This window comes from Erinaceus europaeus, chromosome 17 (assembly GCF_950295315.1).
Source record: "Erinaceus europaeus chromosome 17, mEriEur2.1, whole genome shotgun sequence".
In the NCBI taxonomy this organism is placed as follows: domain Eukaryota; kingdom Metazoa; phylum Chordata; class Mammalia; order Eulipotyphla; family Erinaceidae; genus Erinaceus; species Erinaceus europaeus.
In genome coordinates this window covers 2,952,824-2,968,017 of record NC_080178.1, presented here as the reverse complement: position 1 = coordinate 2,968,017, position 15,194 = coordinate 2,952,824, and the positions used below count along the sequence as shown (strand labels likewise).

General features: G+C 56.2%; 1 protein-coding gene across 2 annotated transcripts in view; it reads left to right on the top strand.

Annotated features, from left to right (window-relative positions):
- The first annotated feature begins 441 nt into the window (after positions 1-441).
- Positions 442-15,194, top strand: part of LOC103109550 (RNA-binding protein 4) — a 42,110-nt gene continuing 27,357 nt past the window's right edge. Inside the window, exons 1-3 of one of the 2 annotated variants that reach the window (XM_007518644.3) lie at positions 442-890; positions 7,213-8,677; positions 9,322-10,218. In XM_007518644.3, coding sequence (XP_007518706.1) covers positions 554-890; positions 7,213-8,677; positions 9,322-9,529 — 2,010 coding nt within the window. In that variant the 5' untranslated portion in view covers positions 442-553 and the 3' untranslated portion in view covers positions 9,530-10,218. Of the gene's footprint in view, positions 891-7,212; positions 8,678-9,321 lie in introns of those variants that run through there. The other variant, XM_007518646.3, reaches the window with a different exon arrangement.

Sequence of the window (15,194 nt, the reverse complement as noted above, 5' to 3'; positions counted from 1 at the left end):
CCCGGACCCCGGCGGCCTGGAGGACGCGGTTTCCGGGGAAGGGGCTCCCGGCGAGGGCGGCTTCCTCCGGGGCCGAGCCCCCCCCCCCCCCCGAGGGCTCTGCAGACCCCCACGGTCACGGGTCCCGGTCGCCGCCACCTCCGGGCCCGACAGCCGACCAGGCCGGGCGTCCCGGGTGGAGAACTCCGGGTCGATCCCACCCGGCAGGCGGCCGCCTCTCGGCCTAGGCCTCAGGCCGCCGCGCCCCGCCGCCCCTCCCCCCGGCGGAGGCGGTTGGTCGCGCGCCGCCGTCGCGCTCCCGCCCCCTGCGCCAACGAGCGGGCTCTAGGCTCGCCCGGATTGGCTGCGCCGGAGCGCCGCCGCTCTCCGCCCCTCTGATTGGTGGCCGGCAGCGCGGGGCGCGGGCTCTAATTGGCTGGGCCAGCGCGCTTGCGCGGCGGGGTTCTCGGTCGCCAGCCATTCCTGGGGAGGACTGCCGGTCAGTCGGACGTGTCGCCGTTTCGCTGGAGGAGCGGCTCCCCCGACCCTCCGGGAAGGCGGCTGCGGCGGCAACATGAAGATATTCGTGGGCAACGTCGACGGGGCGGACACGACGCCCGAGGAGCTGGCCGCCCTCTTCTCGCCCTACGGCACGGTCATGAGCTGCGCCGTCTTGAAGCAGTTCGCCTTCGTGCACATGCGCGAGAACGCGGGCGCGCTGCGCGCCATCGAGGCCCTGCACGGGCACGAGCTGCGGCCGGGGCGCACGCTGGTGGTGGAGACCTCGCGCCCGCGGCCCCTCAACACCTGGAAGATCTTCGTGGGCAACGTGTCGGCCGCCTGCACCAGCCAGGAGCTGCGCAGCCTCTTCGAGCGGCGCGGGCGCGTCATCGAGTGTGACGTGGTGAAAGGTAGCGCGCGCGCGCGCGGGGGGCGGGCGGGGGCGCGCGGGCGGGCGGGGGCGCGCGCGGGCACGCGGCGCGGTGGCCTCGCCCCTCTCCCGGGGGCCCGGCCCCCAGCGCCCGGCGAGCCGGAGGGGCCGGGAGGCGGGAGCGCGCCTGAGGCTTCACCACCACCCCCCCCAGCCCCGGCCCCCCCGGGCTGGAGCTGGAGCCGGAGCGTGGCACGGGGGGAAGACGTCGCCGCCACTTGCCCGCCTCCTCTGCAGACGTCGGTCAGAGCCCGGGAAGAGGGAAGAGGCGGGGGCCGGCGCCCCAAGGCCGCCCTCGCTCCCCCTCCCGGCGAACGCTCCCGAGTTCGGAAGGTAACGGGGCCCCTGGATGTGTCTCGGGCTGGGGATCTGGGAGCCACTCGGGCCTCGCAGCGCTGTCGGGGCTTCGGGCGCGCCCGCGCCGCGCTCTCCCGGGCCCCCCGCCCCTGCCCTCGGCCCGCGGGCTCGATCCGTACGCTGGAGACGCGGACCTGCTTTGCGGAGGCCACTTGTCCGTATCCTTTACTCGGCCCGGACCAGTGCCATGGTCTTGAGCGTGGTGGTGCTCGGGCGTCGGGGAGGGGGCGTGTGGCAGGTCTCGGTGAGACGTGTGATGGACGATGCCAGTCCGTCGTTTCGCTGGAGCAGTTTGGTCCTCAGGACAGACCCCTGCTTGTCTTTCCGAGAGAAGTGGATGGCCGTAGTTCAGGGTCGACTCACTTCTGGGGCCCGGTAGGCTTTCTGTGGTATGGGTTTTTTTTTTATCCTACCGTAGGCCTTTCATCTCCCGATCGCTCTCCTTTTTTTTTTTTTTTTTAATCTTTATTTATTGGCTAGAGACAGCCAGAAATCGAGAAGGAAAGGGGTTGGTTGATGGAGAAGGAGAGAGACCTGCAGCCCCGCTTAACCACTCGCAAAGCTTTTCCCCCTGCAGGTGGGAACCCGGGGGCTTGAACCCGGGTCCTTGCACATAGTAGTATGGGCACTCAACCGGGTGTGCCACTACCCAGCCCCTCTTTTTCTCTTTTTTTAAAAGACCCCCCCCCCCCCACACACACACACACACACACTTGGCGAGCGAGAGACCAGTGCTCTCTGGTTGGCCGTTTTATGCGGACTGAGCCGCCGAGCCGCCGCCTAGGCCTGCTTTTTCCTCCTTCTGTCAGCAGGATCTGATGGGACAGCCCTAGCACATGTGCCCGTCTCACTCGGGGTCCCGGCCGCCTTCCTCATGGTGAACACAGCCTGAGAGTATCTGAGGCCTTGCTGCCTTTGCACAGTTTCTGGAGGCTGGGGGGACATGTGTGCTGATGCACGTGCGCTTCCTGGAGAGGCTCCGGCCGCCTGCCCGCCTGCGGCCTGCACTGGGGGAAGGGGAAGGTCGGAGCCCCACCGTGCCCGGCACAAGTCCCAGTTCCGCATTAATGCTGCATTCTGTTTTCCTCAACTCAGGTTTTGCAAGTCCTCGACTGTCCCGAATTGGGCTTTCCTGCCGGGTGCTCCGAGGCGGGCTGTGTGGATGGTGCTTGTGTTCAGACTAAAAGCCTGGGGGGGCTCCCTGGGGATCTGGGCAGGAAATGGGAGTCCTAGACTCCTGCTGTGAGCACTGTGCTTACCGACCCACCAGCTGTCTGTTAGGTGGTGGTTCGTGGTAGGGTGGGCGCTAGAGTCTAAAACTAGCACCTGAGGGGACATCTCCGTGGGACCCGTGGGCGGGGGCTGCTTCCAGGTGGTAAAGGTGAAAGCCAGCCGGAGTTTATTTGGGTCGACACCAGGCGGCAGTGGCTTGGGGCGCAAGGTGAGGTGTGTGGCAGCCGCATGTAGTTTCCAGAACTCCTGACTGACTCCCGGTGGCAGTTAGAGGGAAGCTCAGCATTTGACTAGTTTGTATGTGGTTGGTAGAAACACATCGGCCTCTCGAAGGGAGCAGTCTGACACGCACCAGAACTCTTGTCAGGTATTAGGAACCGGGCGGATCTGAGCGTCATCGCCCCCCCCCCCACTGGTGTCTTTGCATCCCTCGAAGGCGAGGGAAAGTGAGCTTTTGGGGGGCGGGTGTAGTAGAGACGAGCCCCGGAAAGAGCTTGCTCCTTTCTTGGCTTGAGAATGGGCGTCAGTTGTGTTTGCGCTCAGGTCTTTGTGGCTGCACAGGACAGCCAGCTCCGTTTTCTTTCACAGGGAATGAAAACAGTTGCTCCGTTACTCCAGGAACTTAGGTGTGATTTGAGTGTGGAGCAGAAGCCTCCATAGCGACAGTGACCGTGACCACTCTGTGTGGTTCCATTCCAGCGCGGGTTCCGTGTTGAAGTGGGAAAGTGGCCAGACGGCCGCAGGGATCATTGCCGGGCCTCAACTCAAGGGTGTCTGACAAGCAGGAGAGGAAATCGTCTTCTGGTGGGGGTGGGGGCATTCTTCTAAACACAGCTGTGGTTCCGAGTCAGAGGCTTTACCCTTCAGGAGAGGAAAACTCAGCTTTGGTACCGGAGGAGGAGGAGGTCTCGGATGCCGCCACTGGAATGTGAAGTGTCTGTTAACTGTTAACGTCGGCGGGTCCCTGGAGTTCTCTAGACCACGGGGCTTTCGTGACTGTCCTAGGAAGTAGTTAGGTGCTCAGACATCTTTGGGCTGGGTCTGAGCTTGGCTGCCCCTTCGGCGATGGGGTGGGGGCAGCCCAGATGAGACCGAGTCACCTGCACCCTGCTTATCACCCTCCCCAGTGGTGGCTGCAGCCCCGTGCTTGCCAGTCCTGGGCTATGCTGCTTAGTCTCCTCCCAGCTGTGAGGAAAAAGAAGTGAATTTGATTTTACTTTATTTTATTTTAATGAGAGCTATAGACAGAAAGACCAGAGCGCTGACCAGCTCTGGTTTATGGTGGAGCCAGGGATTGAACCTTGGAGCCTCAGACATGAAAGTCTCTTGCATCATAACCGTTACGCTGTCTCTCCAGCTTCCCACCCCCCCACACCAGATTTTTTTTTTAAATTACCTTTATTTATTGGATAGAGACAGCCAGAAATAGAGAAGGGAGGGCGAGATAGAGAGGGAGAGAGACACACCTGCAGCCCTGCTTCACTCGTGAAGCTTTTCCTCCTGCAGGTGGGGGCTGGGGAAGGGGTTCGACTCTGGGTCCTCGCCCACTGTAACGAGCGCTCAACCAGGTGCGCCACCGCCCAGCCCCCAGTTTTTTTTTTTTTTTAAAGCTCATTCTAGTCTCAGGAATTTGTGGGTAAGCTAACCAGTGACAGTTCTTTCTATGCTTTCACAGCACCCTGACTTCTGCCTATGAGATGCTGGTTTTTGCTTGCCGTTCGTGTCAGTTCAGTCTCTGCTTTTAAAGTGCTGTCAGACATTAGTGTCTTTTAGTTTAGTCTCATTGGGTTGGAGGTGAGCTCTCAGAGGACAGCCTCATGGTCCTGTGGCATGGCCGAGGAGAACTGTTTTCGCAGTTGGTACATAAGACTGTGATAGCTGAGTGTTGATAAAAGCTGGGTGTCTTTTTTTTGAATCAGTTAACGAGTGAGAGGGAGGGAGAGAGAGCCAGTGATTTGGACCGCGTGTCTAAAGGTCCAGTATGAGAACTGGTGGACCACTGTTGCTGTTATTATTGCATTGTTTTGATTGTGTGAAACAGAAACCAGAGCAGTCCCCCCCCACCCCCCTTTTTATGTGGTGCTGGGATCAAACCTAGGCGGAGGCAAAGTGTGCCTTCTACCACCGAGCCACCGCCCTCCCCTTTGTTGTCCCAGTTTGCACGCATAGGTGCATTGCCTTCTTTTTCTTTTCTTTTTTTCTGGATAGAGACAGATCAACAGGGAGGGGAGGAAAAGACACCCACAGGACTGTTCAGTTGCTTATGCAGCTCCTGCACTCCCTCCAGGTGGGACCCGTGGCCTTAAACCAGGGTCCTGGTGCATAGTAACATGTGCACTCATGCATAATAACATACCACTGCCCACCCCCACTTCTTCTTTAGAGGAATAACCCTGTGGTTATTTCTGGTCTTGAATAATTTATATTCTTTAAAAAAATTTAAAATATTCCCTTTTTGTTGCCCTTGTGATTACTGTTGTTGTTATTGATGTCATTGTTGTTGGACAGGACAGAGAGAAATGGAGAGAGGAGGGGAAGACAGAGTTAGGGGGAGAGAAAGACAGACACCTGCAGACCTGCTTCACCGCCTCTGAAGCGACTGACTCCCTTGCAGGTGGGGAGCCGGGGGCTCGAACCGGGATCCTTAGGCCGGTCCTTGCGCTTTGTGCCACGTGCGCTTAACCAGCTGCGCTACCGCCCAACTCCCTAATTTTGACTCCTGACCATTAAGTAGTAATTTGAACTTTTTTCTTAACTTGAATCTTGAATCTCCTAACACTTGAGGTTTGTCAAGTGGAGAAAACAATTAGACATTAATTGCTTAGGAACTTTGAGCAAGTCAGTGATACTTGAATCTACCATGGAGGCCATTTACCCAGGAATTTTTTGCTGCATACCAGACACCTGACTGCTGTTACCTACTGAAGAAAAAATTAAATATATGTCTGTATATATGAAAAAGAGCACAGCACCGAAGCTTCCTTCAGTTCAGTTGGGCCAGACTCAGACCTGGCTTGTATACATGGCAAAGCAGCGCGCTATCCCAGTGAGCTGTTCGGACAGCTTCCGTTCATTTCCTAAGTTGACCTGGAAAATGGTTCCTTACACTTGGACTCTTGAAGGTAGCCGCAGGCCCCGTGGGATGAGGTCCACAGCCTGATTGCTCCTAGGCGCGCTCTCGCTGGGCCGCAGATCTTCGAGTTAGAACATGGACACAGATTTCTCCCACCTCTTTCCCCCTGCACCATATTCTTCTTTTCTTTGCTTTTTATTGCTTTATTATGGGATACAGACAGATAAATTGAGAGGAGTGAGGGACCTAGAGAGGGAAAGAGACAGACTGCAGCCCTGCTTCACTTGTGAAGCTTCCCCCCTGCAGGTGGGGACCAGTGGCTTGAGCCTGGGTCCTTGTGCCCTGGAGTGTGCACTTAATCAGATGCGCCGCCACCTGGTCCCTGCAGTGTTTTCTCTTTCTGTGTGGGAGGTGAGTTGGGTTTTTGAGATTAACACCTTAGAACCTGTCTCACCACAGCACATTTAGATCTTGAATGAGGATCTCCGGGGAAGCTTTAGTGCAGAGTCTGCTCGGGCAGGACTTGAAGCTGAGGAGACAGGCATTTCCTGTGCACTCTCTGCTCTATGAGCCCGAGAGAGGCTCTCTCCTGAAGAGGAACTAACTGGTAGAGGTGGAACAGCCTCGGGGAGAAGGCTTGGTTTCCGTTGCCACGCCTCACTTGCTTATGTGGGGGGAGCTGGGAGCTGTTTAACCTGTCACAGGACAGTCTTCCCTTCCGTAGGAACTCAAGGGTAGGTCAGTACCATGAAGGGACATGAGAGAGCTGGGATTGCTGGGATTCTCACACGTCTCAGTTCAGTTCTCTGAGCAGGTCTGTCCACCTACAAAGTAGGGACAGCGATGAAAACCTCTCTGCTGCTCTTAGGATTTTCATGAGACTCAAGTTAGGCTTAGTGCTCAAAGTGCTGTAGAAACTGAGAAAAGGGAGCTCATGGCCGAGGAGTTCCGGGAGCCGTGTGTTGAGCTCTGTCTCTTTCCTTAGTTGGATTTTTTTTTTTTAATTATCTTTATTTATTTATTGGATAGACACAGCCAGAAATTGGGAGGGAAAGCGGTGATAGAGAGGGAGAGACAGAGAGACATCTGCAGCCCTGCTTTACACTTGCAAAGCTTTCCCTCTGCGGGTGGGGACCGGGGGCTCAAACCTGGGTCCTTGTGCACTGTAACGTGTACTCAACCAGGTGCGCCACCACCCGCCCCCCTCCCCCCCCCCCCAGTTGGATCTCAGGCGGAGGTGTGGTCTGTGCTAGGACTGACAAGTCGTCATCCTGTGTGATTTTTGAGAGTGAAGCCTTGAAAGCGAGCAGTGTTGTTGGGTGAGCACAGGACACTTGGCTGTTCAGAAATCCTTTTTTGAAACCTTCTGTCTGCTGGTTTATTCTTACAAGAGCTGTGGAGCCTTTGCCGTGGCAGAACGCACCTTTGGTCTTTGACCAGGAAGTCGGATGAGGCGGCAGAGGGACGCGGGGCTGGGGAGGAAACCACAGGCAGCAGTGAGGAGCTTGGTTCCGTGGGAGCCACGTCTGAGGCCAGGGAGTGGCTGGCAACAGCTGGGTGCTGTGTGTCCAGTCTGGGGCCCGCTAGGTGGCGGGCCCTGCCCCCCTAATTGCTAACCCTCTGTCTGCTGCTTTATCAGACTACGCGTTTGTTCACATGGAGAAGGAAGCAGATGCCAAAGCCGCCATCGCGCAGCTCAACGGCAAAGAAGTCAAGGGCAAGCGCATCAACGTGGAACTCTCAACCAAGGGTCAGAAGAAGGGGCCCGGCCTGGCTGTCCAGACTGGGGACAAGACCAAGAAACCGGGGGCTGGGGACACGGCCTTCCCTGGAACTGGGGGCTTCTCGGCCACTTTTGACTACCAGCAGGCTTTCGGCAGCAGCGCCGCTGGCTTTGATGGGCAGGCCCGCCAGCCCACGCCACCTTTCTTTGGTCGCGACCGCAGCCCCCTGCGCCGTTCACCTCCCCGAGCCTCCTACGTGGCTCCGCTGACGGCCCAGCCAGCCACCTACCGGGCCCAGCCCTCCGTGTCGCTGGGAGCTGCCTACAGGGCCCAGCCTTCTGCCTCTTTGGGCGTCGGTTATCGGACTCAGCCCATGACGGCCCAGGCAGCGTCTTACCGCGCTCAGCCCTCCGTCTCCCTCGGGGCCCCCTACCGGGGCCAGCTGGCCAGCCCCAGCTCCCAGTCTGCAGCCGCTTCCTCACTCGGCCCCTACGGTGGAGGCCAGGCCTCAGCCTCGGCCCTCTCCTCCTACGGGGGCCAGGCGGCCGCCGCCTCCTCCTCGCTCAACTCGTACGGGGCCCAGGGCTCCTCCCTCGCCTCGTATGGCAGCCAGCCGTCTTACGGCGCGCAGGCCGCCTCCTCCTACGGGGTTCGGGCGGCTGCCTCCTCCTATGGCACCCAGGGAGCAGCTTCCTCGCTAGGCTCCTACGGGGCCCAGGCAGCCTCCTACGGGGCCCAGTCTGCTGCCTCCTCACTAGCTTATGGGGCCCAGGCGGCTTCGTACAATGCCCAGCCCTCGGCCTCTTACAGTGCCCAGTCTGCCCCCTATGCTGCCCAGCAGGCTGCCTCCTACTCTTCCCAGCCTGCAGCCTACGTGGCCCAGCCAGCCGCGGCTGCGGCCTATGCCAGCCAGCCAGCCGCCTACGCCGCACAGGGCACTACCCCAATGGCTGGCTCCTACGGCGCCCAGCCTGTGGTTCAGACCCAGCTGAATAGTTACGGGGCACAAGCCTCCATGGGCTTATCGGGCTCCTATGGGGCTCAGTCGGCGGCTGCGGCCACCGGTTCCTACGGCACCGCAGCCGCCTATGGGGCTCAGGCGTCTGCCACCCTGGCCGCTCCTTACCGCGCTCAGTCGTCTGCCTCGCTGGCTGCTTCCTATGCTGCCCAGCAGCACCCCCAGGCTGCTGCCTCCTACCGTGGCCAGCCAGGCAGTGCCTACGATGGGGCAGGTCAGCCGTCTGCAGCCTACCTGTCCATGTCCCAGGGGGCCGTTGCCAACGCCAACAGCACCCCGCCACCCTATGAGCGTACCCGCCTCTCCCCACCCCGGGCCAGCTACGACGATCCCTACAAAAAGGCTGTCGTCATGTCGAAAAGGTACTGTATGCCCCCCGGGCATAGGGCTGGGGGCTGAGGTTGGCATGGGGGGAACTGGAGCCCCAGAGGCCGAGGGGGTGGTGTTTGAGAGCTTGTCCAGTGGCGCAGGCTCTGGGAAAAGTGTCGCCCGTCTGAGCTAGCCCGAGTGCCCTGGGGCCACTGCCTGCTGCACTGGTGCCCCGAGCGAGCCCACAGCCCCCCCCCCCCCCCCCGGGATCCTCAGGGCTCTGGTGGGTGGGCTTGCGGGAGTAGTGCCATTGGCATTCACTGGCTGAGGCGAGCTGTGTGGGGTGCAGCCGCTCTGGGGGCTGAGGACCTGGCTTTCGTCCGCCGTTCTGCTGACAACCAACCACCTTTCTGTGCAGGACCCACGGGTGGGATAGCTGGCTTGTGGTTTGGGAATTTAGACCAGAATCCACCTGGGCCAGTTCAGAAGGGACGGCTACCGTGGTGGGCTTGGTCTCCCACTGGATTGAACCAAGCTTGATCGCTTGCCCTGTGGGGTGATGAGCCTTCTGACCAAGTCCTGTTTGCAGAAGGCAGTCGTGCCCCACCATCCCAACTCCCTTGGCAGCTTCCCCACGCCCACCCGGAGCCTTGCCCTCAATTGTGTCATTCACACACTGTCTTCTTCTCTCGACTAGGTATGGTTCCGACCGGCGTTTAGCCGAGCTCTCTGATTACCGCCGTTTATCAGAGTCGCAGCTCTCGTTCCGCCGCTCGCCGACAAAGTCCTCGCTGGATTACCGTCGCCTGCCCGATGCCCATTCCGATTACGCACGCTATTCGGGCTCCTATAATGATTACCTGCGGGCGGCTCAGATGCACTCTGGCTACCAGCGCCGCATGTAGGGGCGTCCTGGGGTGGGACTCCACAAGGAGGGGAGGGGAGGAGAGGTGGGGTGGGGGTAGACCTGGATTGATGATAAGCACTGGCCCAGACCGCTGCCGTTTTCGGTTGTTCGTCCCCTTCACCCTATGGGACGTTCCCAGGAGACGACCCTTCGAGTAACCTCCATCCTTTCGCCTCAGCAGCAGTCTTGCTACTGGCTCTAGATGTGCGGTTTCCCCTCCCTGCTGCCTCCCATCTATCTGCCCAGGATGGAAGTTTCTTTTATATTTTTACCCTCCGACCCCCCCCCCCCCCCCCCGCTCTTTTTATTTTTGTGCGCCATATTTAAGGTCCAGGTCGTCTAGATGGGGAAGCAACCGACAACTGAGGTCGGCGACGCCTTTTTCTTTTTACATGTGAGGGAGGCCAGGAAAGGGTAGCCTAACCGTCTCCTGTGCGCTAAGCAGTGCCAGCAGCCCGGGGATGCCTGGCTTTGTCCCTCGTGGACTGTAGAGGTGGAGCTCCTCTGGGGACAGTCGGGGCGCGTGTGCGTCCACATCCCCGCTGACCCTGATGTTTTAGCCGATACTGAGTGCCAGGCACGGTCCCACGTCCCCACTCCCCAAGTAGGTGGTATTGGAAGACCTGGATTTTTTTCCCCTTTTGTATGGACTACAAATAAAACTTGGGGCGATTTGCAGTTTGGAAACCTGGTTGTCATTGTCTTGATTGCACTCAGCTTCAGAGGAGCCAGTTTGACATCCAGGCAGACATTCAGGGTGGGTGAGGCCTCAGGGCTTTAGTTCACCGTCCTGCTTGCCTGCCATCTTCAGAGAGGAGTCCGGACCAAAGTGCTTGGGTTCCCTTAACAGAAATCAGTTGCTCCAAAGTGCAGTCAAGTTTACTGCTCGTCTCCCTCTACCTGTGACTGAGTGGTTTCCCGACCTCTCTGGAAACAAGTGTGCTCCACTGGGGTGACACGGAGGTTGGCTTCTCAAGTGAGAAGTGGGAAGTGGTCTGCTCGTTGTTCAGAGACTAGTGGGCTCAAGTGAGTGCTGGGACTGGGATCCAGAACTGGAAGCTGGCAGTGGAGTTGGGGTGATGTCAGTGTCCGGTAACTGCCATTTGGTTGGAGAAAGGAGGAGGGACGGGGCCGACTGGAAAGAGGTCGTGGGGCCTTCTCGCCGCAGAGTTGGTGTTTTGCCTGTCGGACATTTCCCTGGAGTGTCCTTCCTGCGTCCTGCCCCGGGACTCCCCGGCTCCATTCTTCAGGGTTTTCAGATGTCGTCTTGCTGGGTTTTTATTTGAAGGTATCATGGGATCTGAGGTATGCTTTCCCCCCGAGACTGGTGAAGACCGCCTGGACAGAAATACGGTGCTTCCAGCTGGGCACAAGACAAGTCTTGAGCTCAAGGATGGGTGAACGGAAGAAGACCGGGTGGGTGGGTGGGTGGGAGTGATAACAAGACCTATTTATTGATTCCTTTGGGCAAAGGTGTTTTAGAGGTCTGACTTGGGAGGTGGTTTTGGGGAGAGGTGCGCATGCGCTGGAGTTCAAGTAGGTTCTGTCTCCATCTTTTTGCCTCCAGGGTTATCACGAGCTCGGTGCCTGCACTACGAATCCACTGCTCCTGGAGGTCCATTTTTCCCATTTTTGTTGCCCTTGTTACCTTTTTTTCCCCTCCTTTTTAACAGTGGTTTACCCCAAATGTCTTCTCTAAAGCATAGGTCTTTATAACCATGGGCTCTTTCTTGCTTGAGGGTACTAACGGGAGCCCTGGGCCATGATCTCTTGGTAGCTCTTCTCTGCTTTGCTGCTGCTCCGTTTCAATTCTCGGCCGAACTGGGGAAGAACGGGAGAGAGGTCTTGACATCTCTCGCCACCTTTCCGCAGCGAGGCTGGGGTGGTCCGGGACCACGCTGACACAGACCTGGGTCTGGTTGCTGATGGAGGGTGGGTTCACTGGGCGGCTGCGATGGGGGCCTCTGTGTATCTAATATTTGTCACTGTGGCTTTCTGCCCTTTTTCTACTGGGAGTTCTGCCACTGACCCAACCCCATGCATCCTGTGGAAAACTTCTTAAACGAGTGGCCTGTGGTCATCACTAGCAACAGATTATTCGCAGGTCCTCAGCCCTCTTGCTCGGTGTAAGCCAGAAGGAGCTACGAGACTAAATGTCGCTTTCATTCTTGCTTTTTCATTGTTGAGGATCCCCTCCCCTCTTGAAGTTTAAATCACATGACTTGTGTTGATTCCATAGTTCACTCCTCATACTTTGCTGGTGATGGTTGTGTGAGTGAGTGGGAGGGTGGAAAGGGAGTTAGTGTGCTCTGGGGAAAGGAGGTGGGGATTGGAACTTCTGCACCAGTCACCTCACTGCTTGACTTGCGTTGGACAGATCTGAAGCTGGAGCTTCATGCATGTGGGACTTTTTACTGCTCCCTGCCCAACCTTTTCTTCTTTTTTTAAAGACTTTTTTTTAAAATTATTATTATTTTGGTAGAACCAGAGAACACCACCGTATCGCTTGCTGCATGCATGGTCGGGGATGGAACTCGGGACCTCATGAGCACATGTCTGTACCTTCTGTGCCACCTCCCAAAGAGAAGTCGAAGGGTGGAGTTGGAAGGCTTTTCCTGCTGCCATGGCACCAGATTAGAAACATTTTAGATGGTTCACCTTGGAGCTTCGTTCTGCTCAGAGCACCCTGTTAATGCTGGTGACGAGAACCACCCCAAATCTGGCCGCGCCCATCTCCCATACCACGCTGTGTGGCAGTACGTACCCACAGCCCTCTGATTGATGTGGGAGTGGAAACATAAATTAATAAACAGTTTCTGGAGCCAGACCCAAAGAGACGCTAGCCTCGGCAGACAGCTCTTTCCTATGGACTAGACTGAATTGCACCTTCTCAAAGTCCTGGGTAGGCCTGGGGCCTGCCCCTTTTTCCTGAAAGTGTCAGCCTGGCATTTGTCCCCAGGCCCTTCAGTTCCGACCTCCCAAAGGCAGTGAGACTTGCTGCTTCAGTCAGTCTCATCCTATCCAGCTAAGGAAGCTGGCTCTAAAATAGGGTGACAGTACATGATGGGAATACATTTCTTAGAGTTAGGGACTTGTAGGCTATGTAAATAGAGTCTGGGTAATAGGGAAGATGGGCAGCATGTAGGAAAAATCTCTTTTTTCTTTTTGTCTCCAGAGTTATCACTGGGGTTCGGTGCCTGCACTACGAATTCACTGCTCCTGGAAACTTCTCCCCCCCCCCCCTTTTGTTGCCCTTGTTTATCGTTGTTGTTGTCAGTGCTGTTGTTGGATAGGACAGAGAAATGGAGAGAGGAGGGGAAGACGGGGAGAAAAAGACGGACACCTGCAGACCTGCTTCACCGCCTGTGAAGTGACTCCCCTGCAGAAGGGGAGTCGGAGGCTCAAACCGGGATCCTTATGCCGGTCCTTGCGCTTTCTGCCATGTGCGCTTAACTCGCTGCGCCACCGCCCGACCCCAGCATGTAGAAAGTTTAAGGTAGTGTTTTATAGGTACTCTTACAAAGGCTGTAATAGGTACATGCCATAAGGTTTTTTTTTTCCTCCCCCCCCCCCTTTTTCTCCTGCTGGGGCTTCACACCTTTGGGATTCCTCTGCTCCTGGTGGACACATTTTTTTCTTCCCCCATTTTTATTTTTTGCTATTATTTATTTGATAGAAACAGTCATTAATTGAGCGGGGAGGGAGTGATAGGGAGTGAGAGAGACACCTACAACTCTGCTCCACCACTGGTGAAGCTTTCCCCTGCAGGTGGGGACCAAGGGCTGCTTTTCAATGCTTGCCACCTTAGGCATAAGGAGTTAGAACTGGGCCAGGTAGATAGATAGCAGGATGATAGTTACATTAGGAGTTAGGACATCCTGGGGACATTGGCATGGCTGGTGGCAGACATGCCTGAGTGAGCCTTTGGCTTTGGGTGTGACTTGCATATATGAATAACACTAAAAGCGTGGGTGGGCCTCTTCCCCCCCCCCCCCCCATAAGGAGACAGAAGGTATAGAGGTAGGGAGTCAGAGTGCGTCATTGAAGCATCTTTCAACTTGTAAGGAACTGGGCTTGGGCCTCGGGCGGGCACGGGCTGAGCACCTACTGACGAGCTATCGTGCCGGTCCAGCCGTGGGTTTGTTGTAAGTATCATCTGTTGCTATCAGGCCACTTGAGCCAAGTTTGGGACATCTGGTCTCAGATAAGACTAGGAGTATGTCTCCTGTGACCACCTTCTCTGGGTATGAAGGGAGTTACTATCTGGCCTAGGGGATTTGCAAGAGACAGTAAGGAAGCGGAGGGTGTGGAAATTGGCGGTGGTGATGGAGGCCCGCCCAGCAAGCTCTGACCCAGCCATAGGCTATACTGTTTTTCTTTTGTTGTTGTTTTTAAACCAGAGCACTGCTGAGCTCTGGCTTATAGTGGTGCCAGGGATTGGACCTGGAACTTTGGAGCCCCAGGTATGAAAGTATTTCCCGTAACCCAGTTTCTTGACCAGGGATTGAATTATGTGTGTGAATAAGAATACTCCTAAATGTGTGAAAGTAATAGTTTGGATTTGCCCTTCATTTTCCTAAGATGAATTCTGGCTTCTGTGTACGTGGACTAACATGCATTGTATAACCTTTTGTTCAAAATCTGCAGCTGGAATATATCTTTCTGCTTGGCTGGCTCCAAGAGAATGTTAGCTTTTTTTTTTTAATTCTTTATTATTACCTTTATTTTATTTTATTATTTTTTGCCTCCAGGGTTGTTGCTGGGGCTCGGTGCCTGCACCACGAATCCACTGCTCCTGGAGGCTACTTTTTTCCCCTTTTGTTGCCCTTGTTGTGGTTATTATTATTGTTGCTATTGATGTTGTTGTTGGATAGGACAGAAATGGAGAGAGGCAGGGAAGACAGGAGGAGAGAAAGATAGACACCTGCAGACCTGCCTCATCGCTTGTGAAGCGACTCCCCTGTAGGTAGGGAACTGGGGGCTCGAACCGGACCCTTATGCCGGTCCTTAAGCTTTGTGCTATGTGCGCTTAACCCGCTGCACTACTGCCCGACTCCTATATTTATTGAATAGACAGAAATCGAGAGTTGGGGGAGATAGAGAGGGAGACAGACACCTGCAGCCCTACTTCACTTGGAAAGCTTTCCCCCTGCACGGGAGCTCGAACCTTGGTCCTTGCGCATTGTAACGTGCGCTTAACCAGGTGCACCACCGCATCAGCCCTGAATGTTAGCTTTCTAAATTACTTTGAACAAATAACTTTAAAAAAATTTTTATTTATTTATGAGAAAGATAGGAGGAGAGAGGATGAACCAGACATTCATTACTCTGGCACATGTGCTTCCGGGACTGGGCACATGTGCTTCCGGGACCGACCTCATGCTTGAGAGACCAAAGCTTTACTACCCGGCCACCTCCCGGACCATGAACAAATACCTTTTTAGGAACTTGGCCAGATTAAGAATCAATGGCACACATGTTTCAAGTTGCTTTTAAAACAGCCCATTCAGTCTCAGTCTCCAGTTGGTGGTGACAAGATGGAGCCTCACTCAGGCCTGAGATTCTTTTTGTATCACTGTTAGACTGACGACCACAGCACCGAAGTTTCCTTCAGCGAGGTGGGTCCTGGCCTTGAACCTGAATCGCAAACCTGGCAGAGCAGC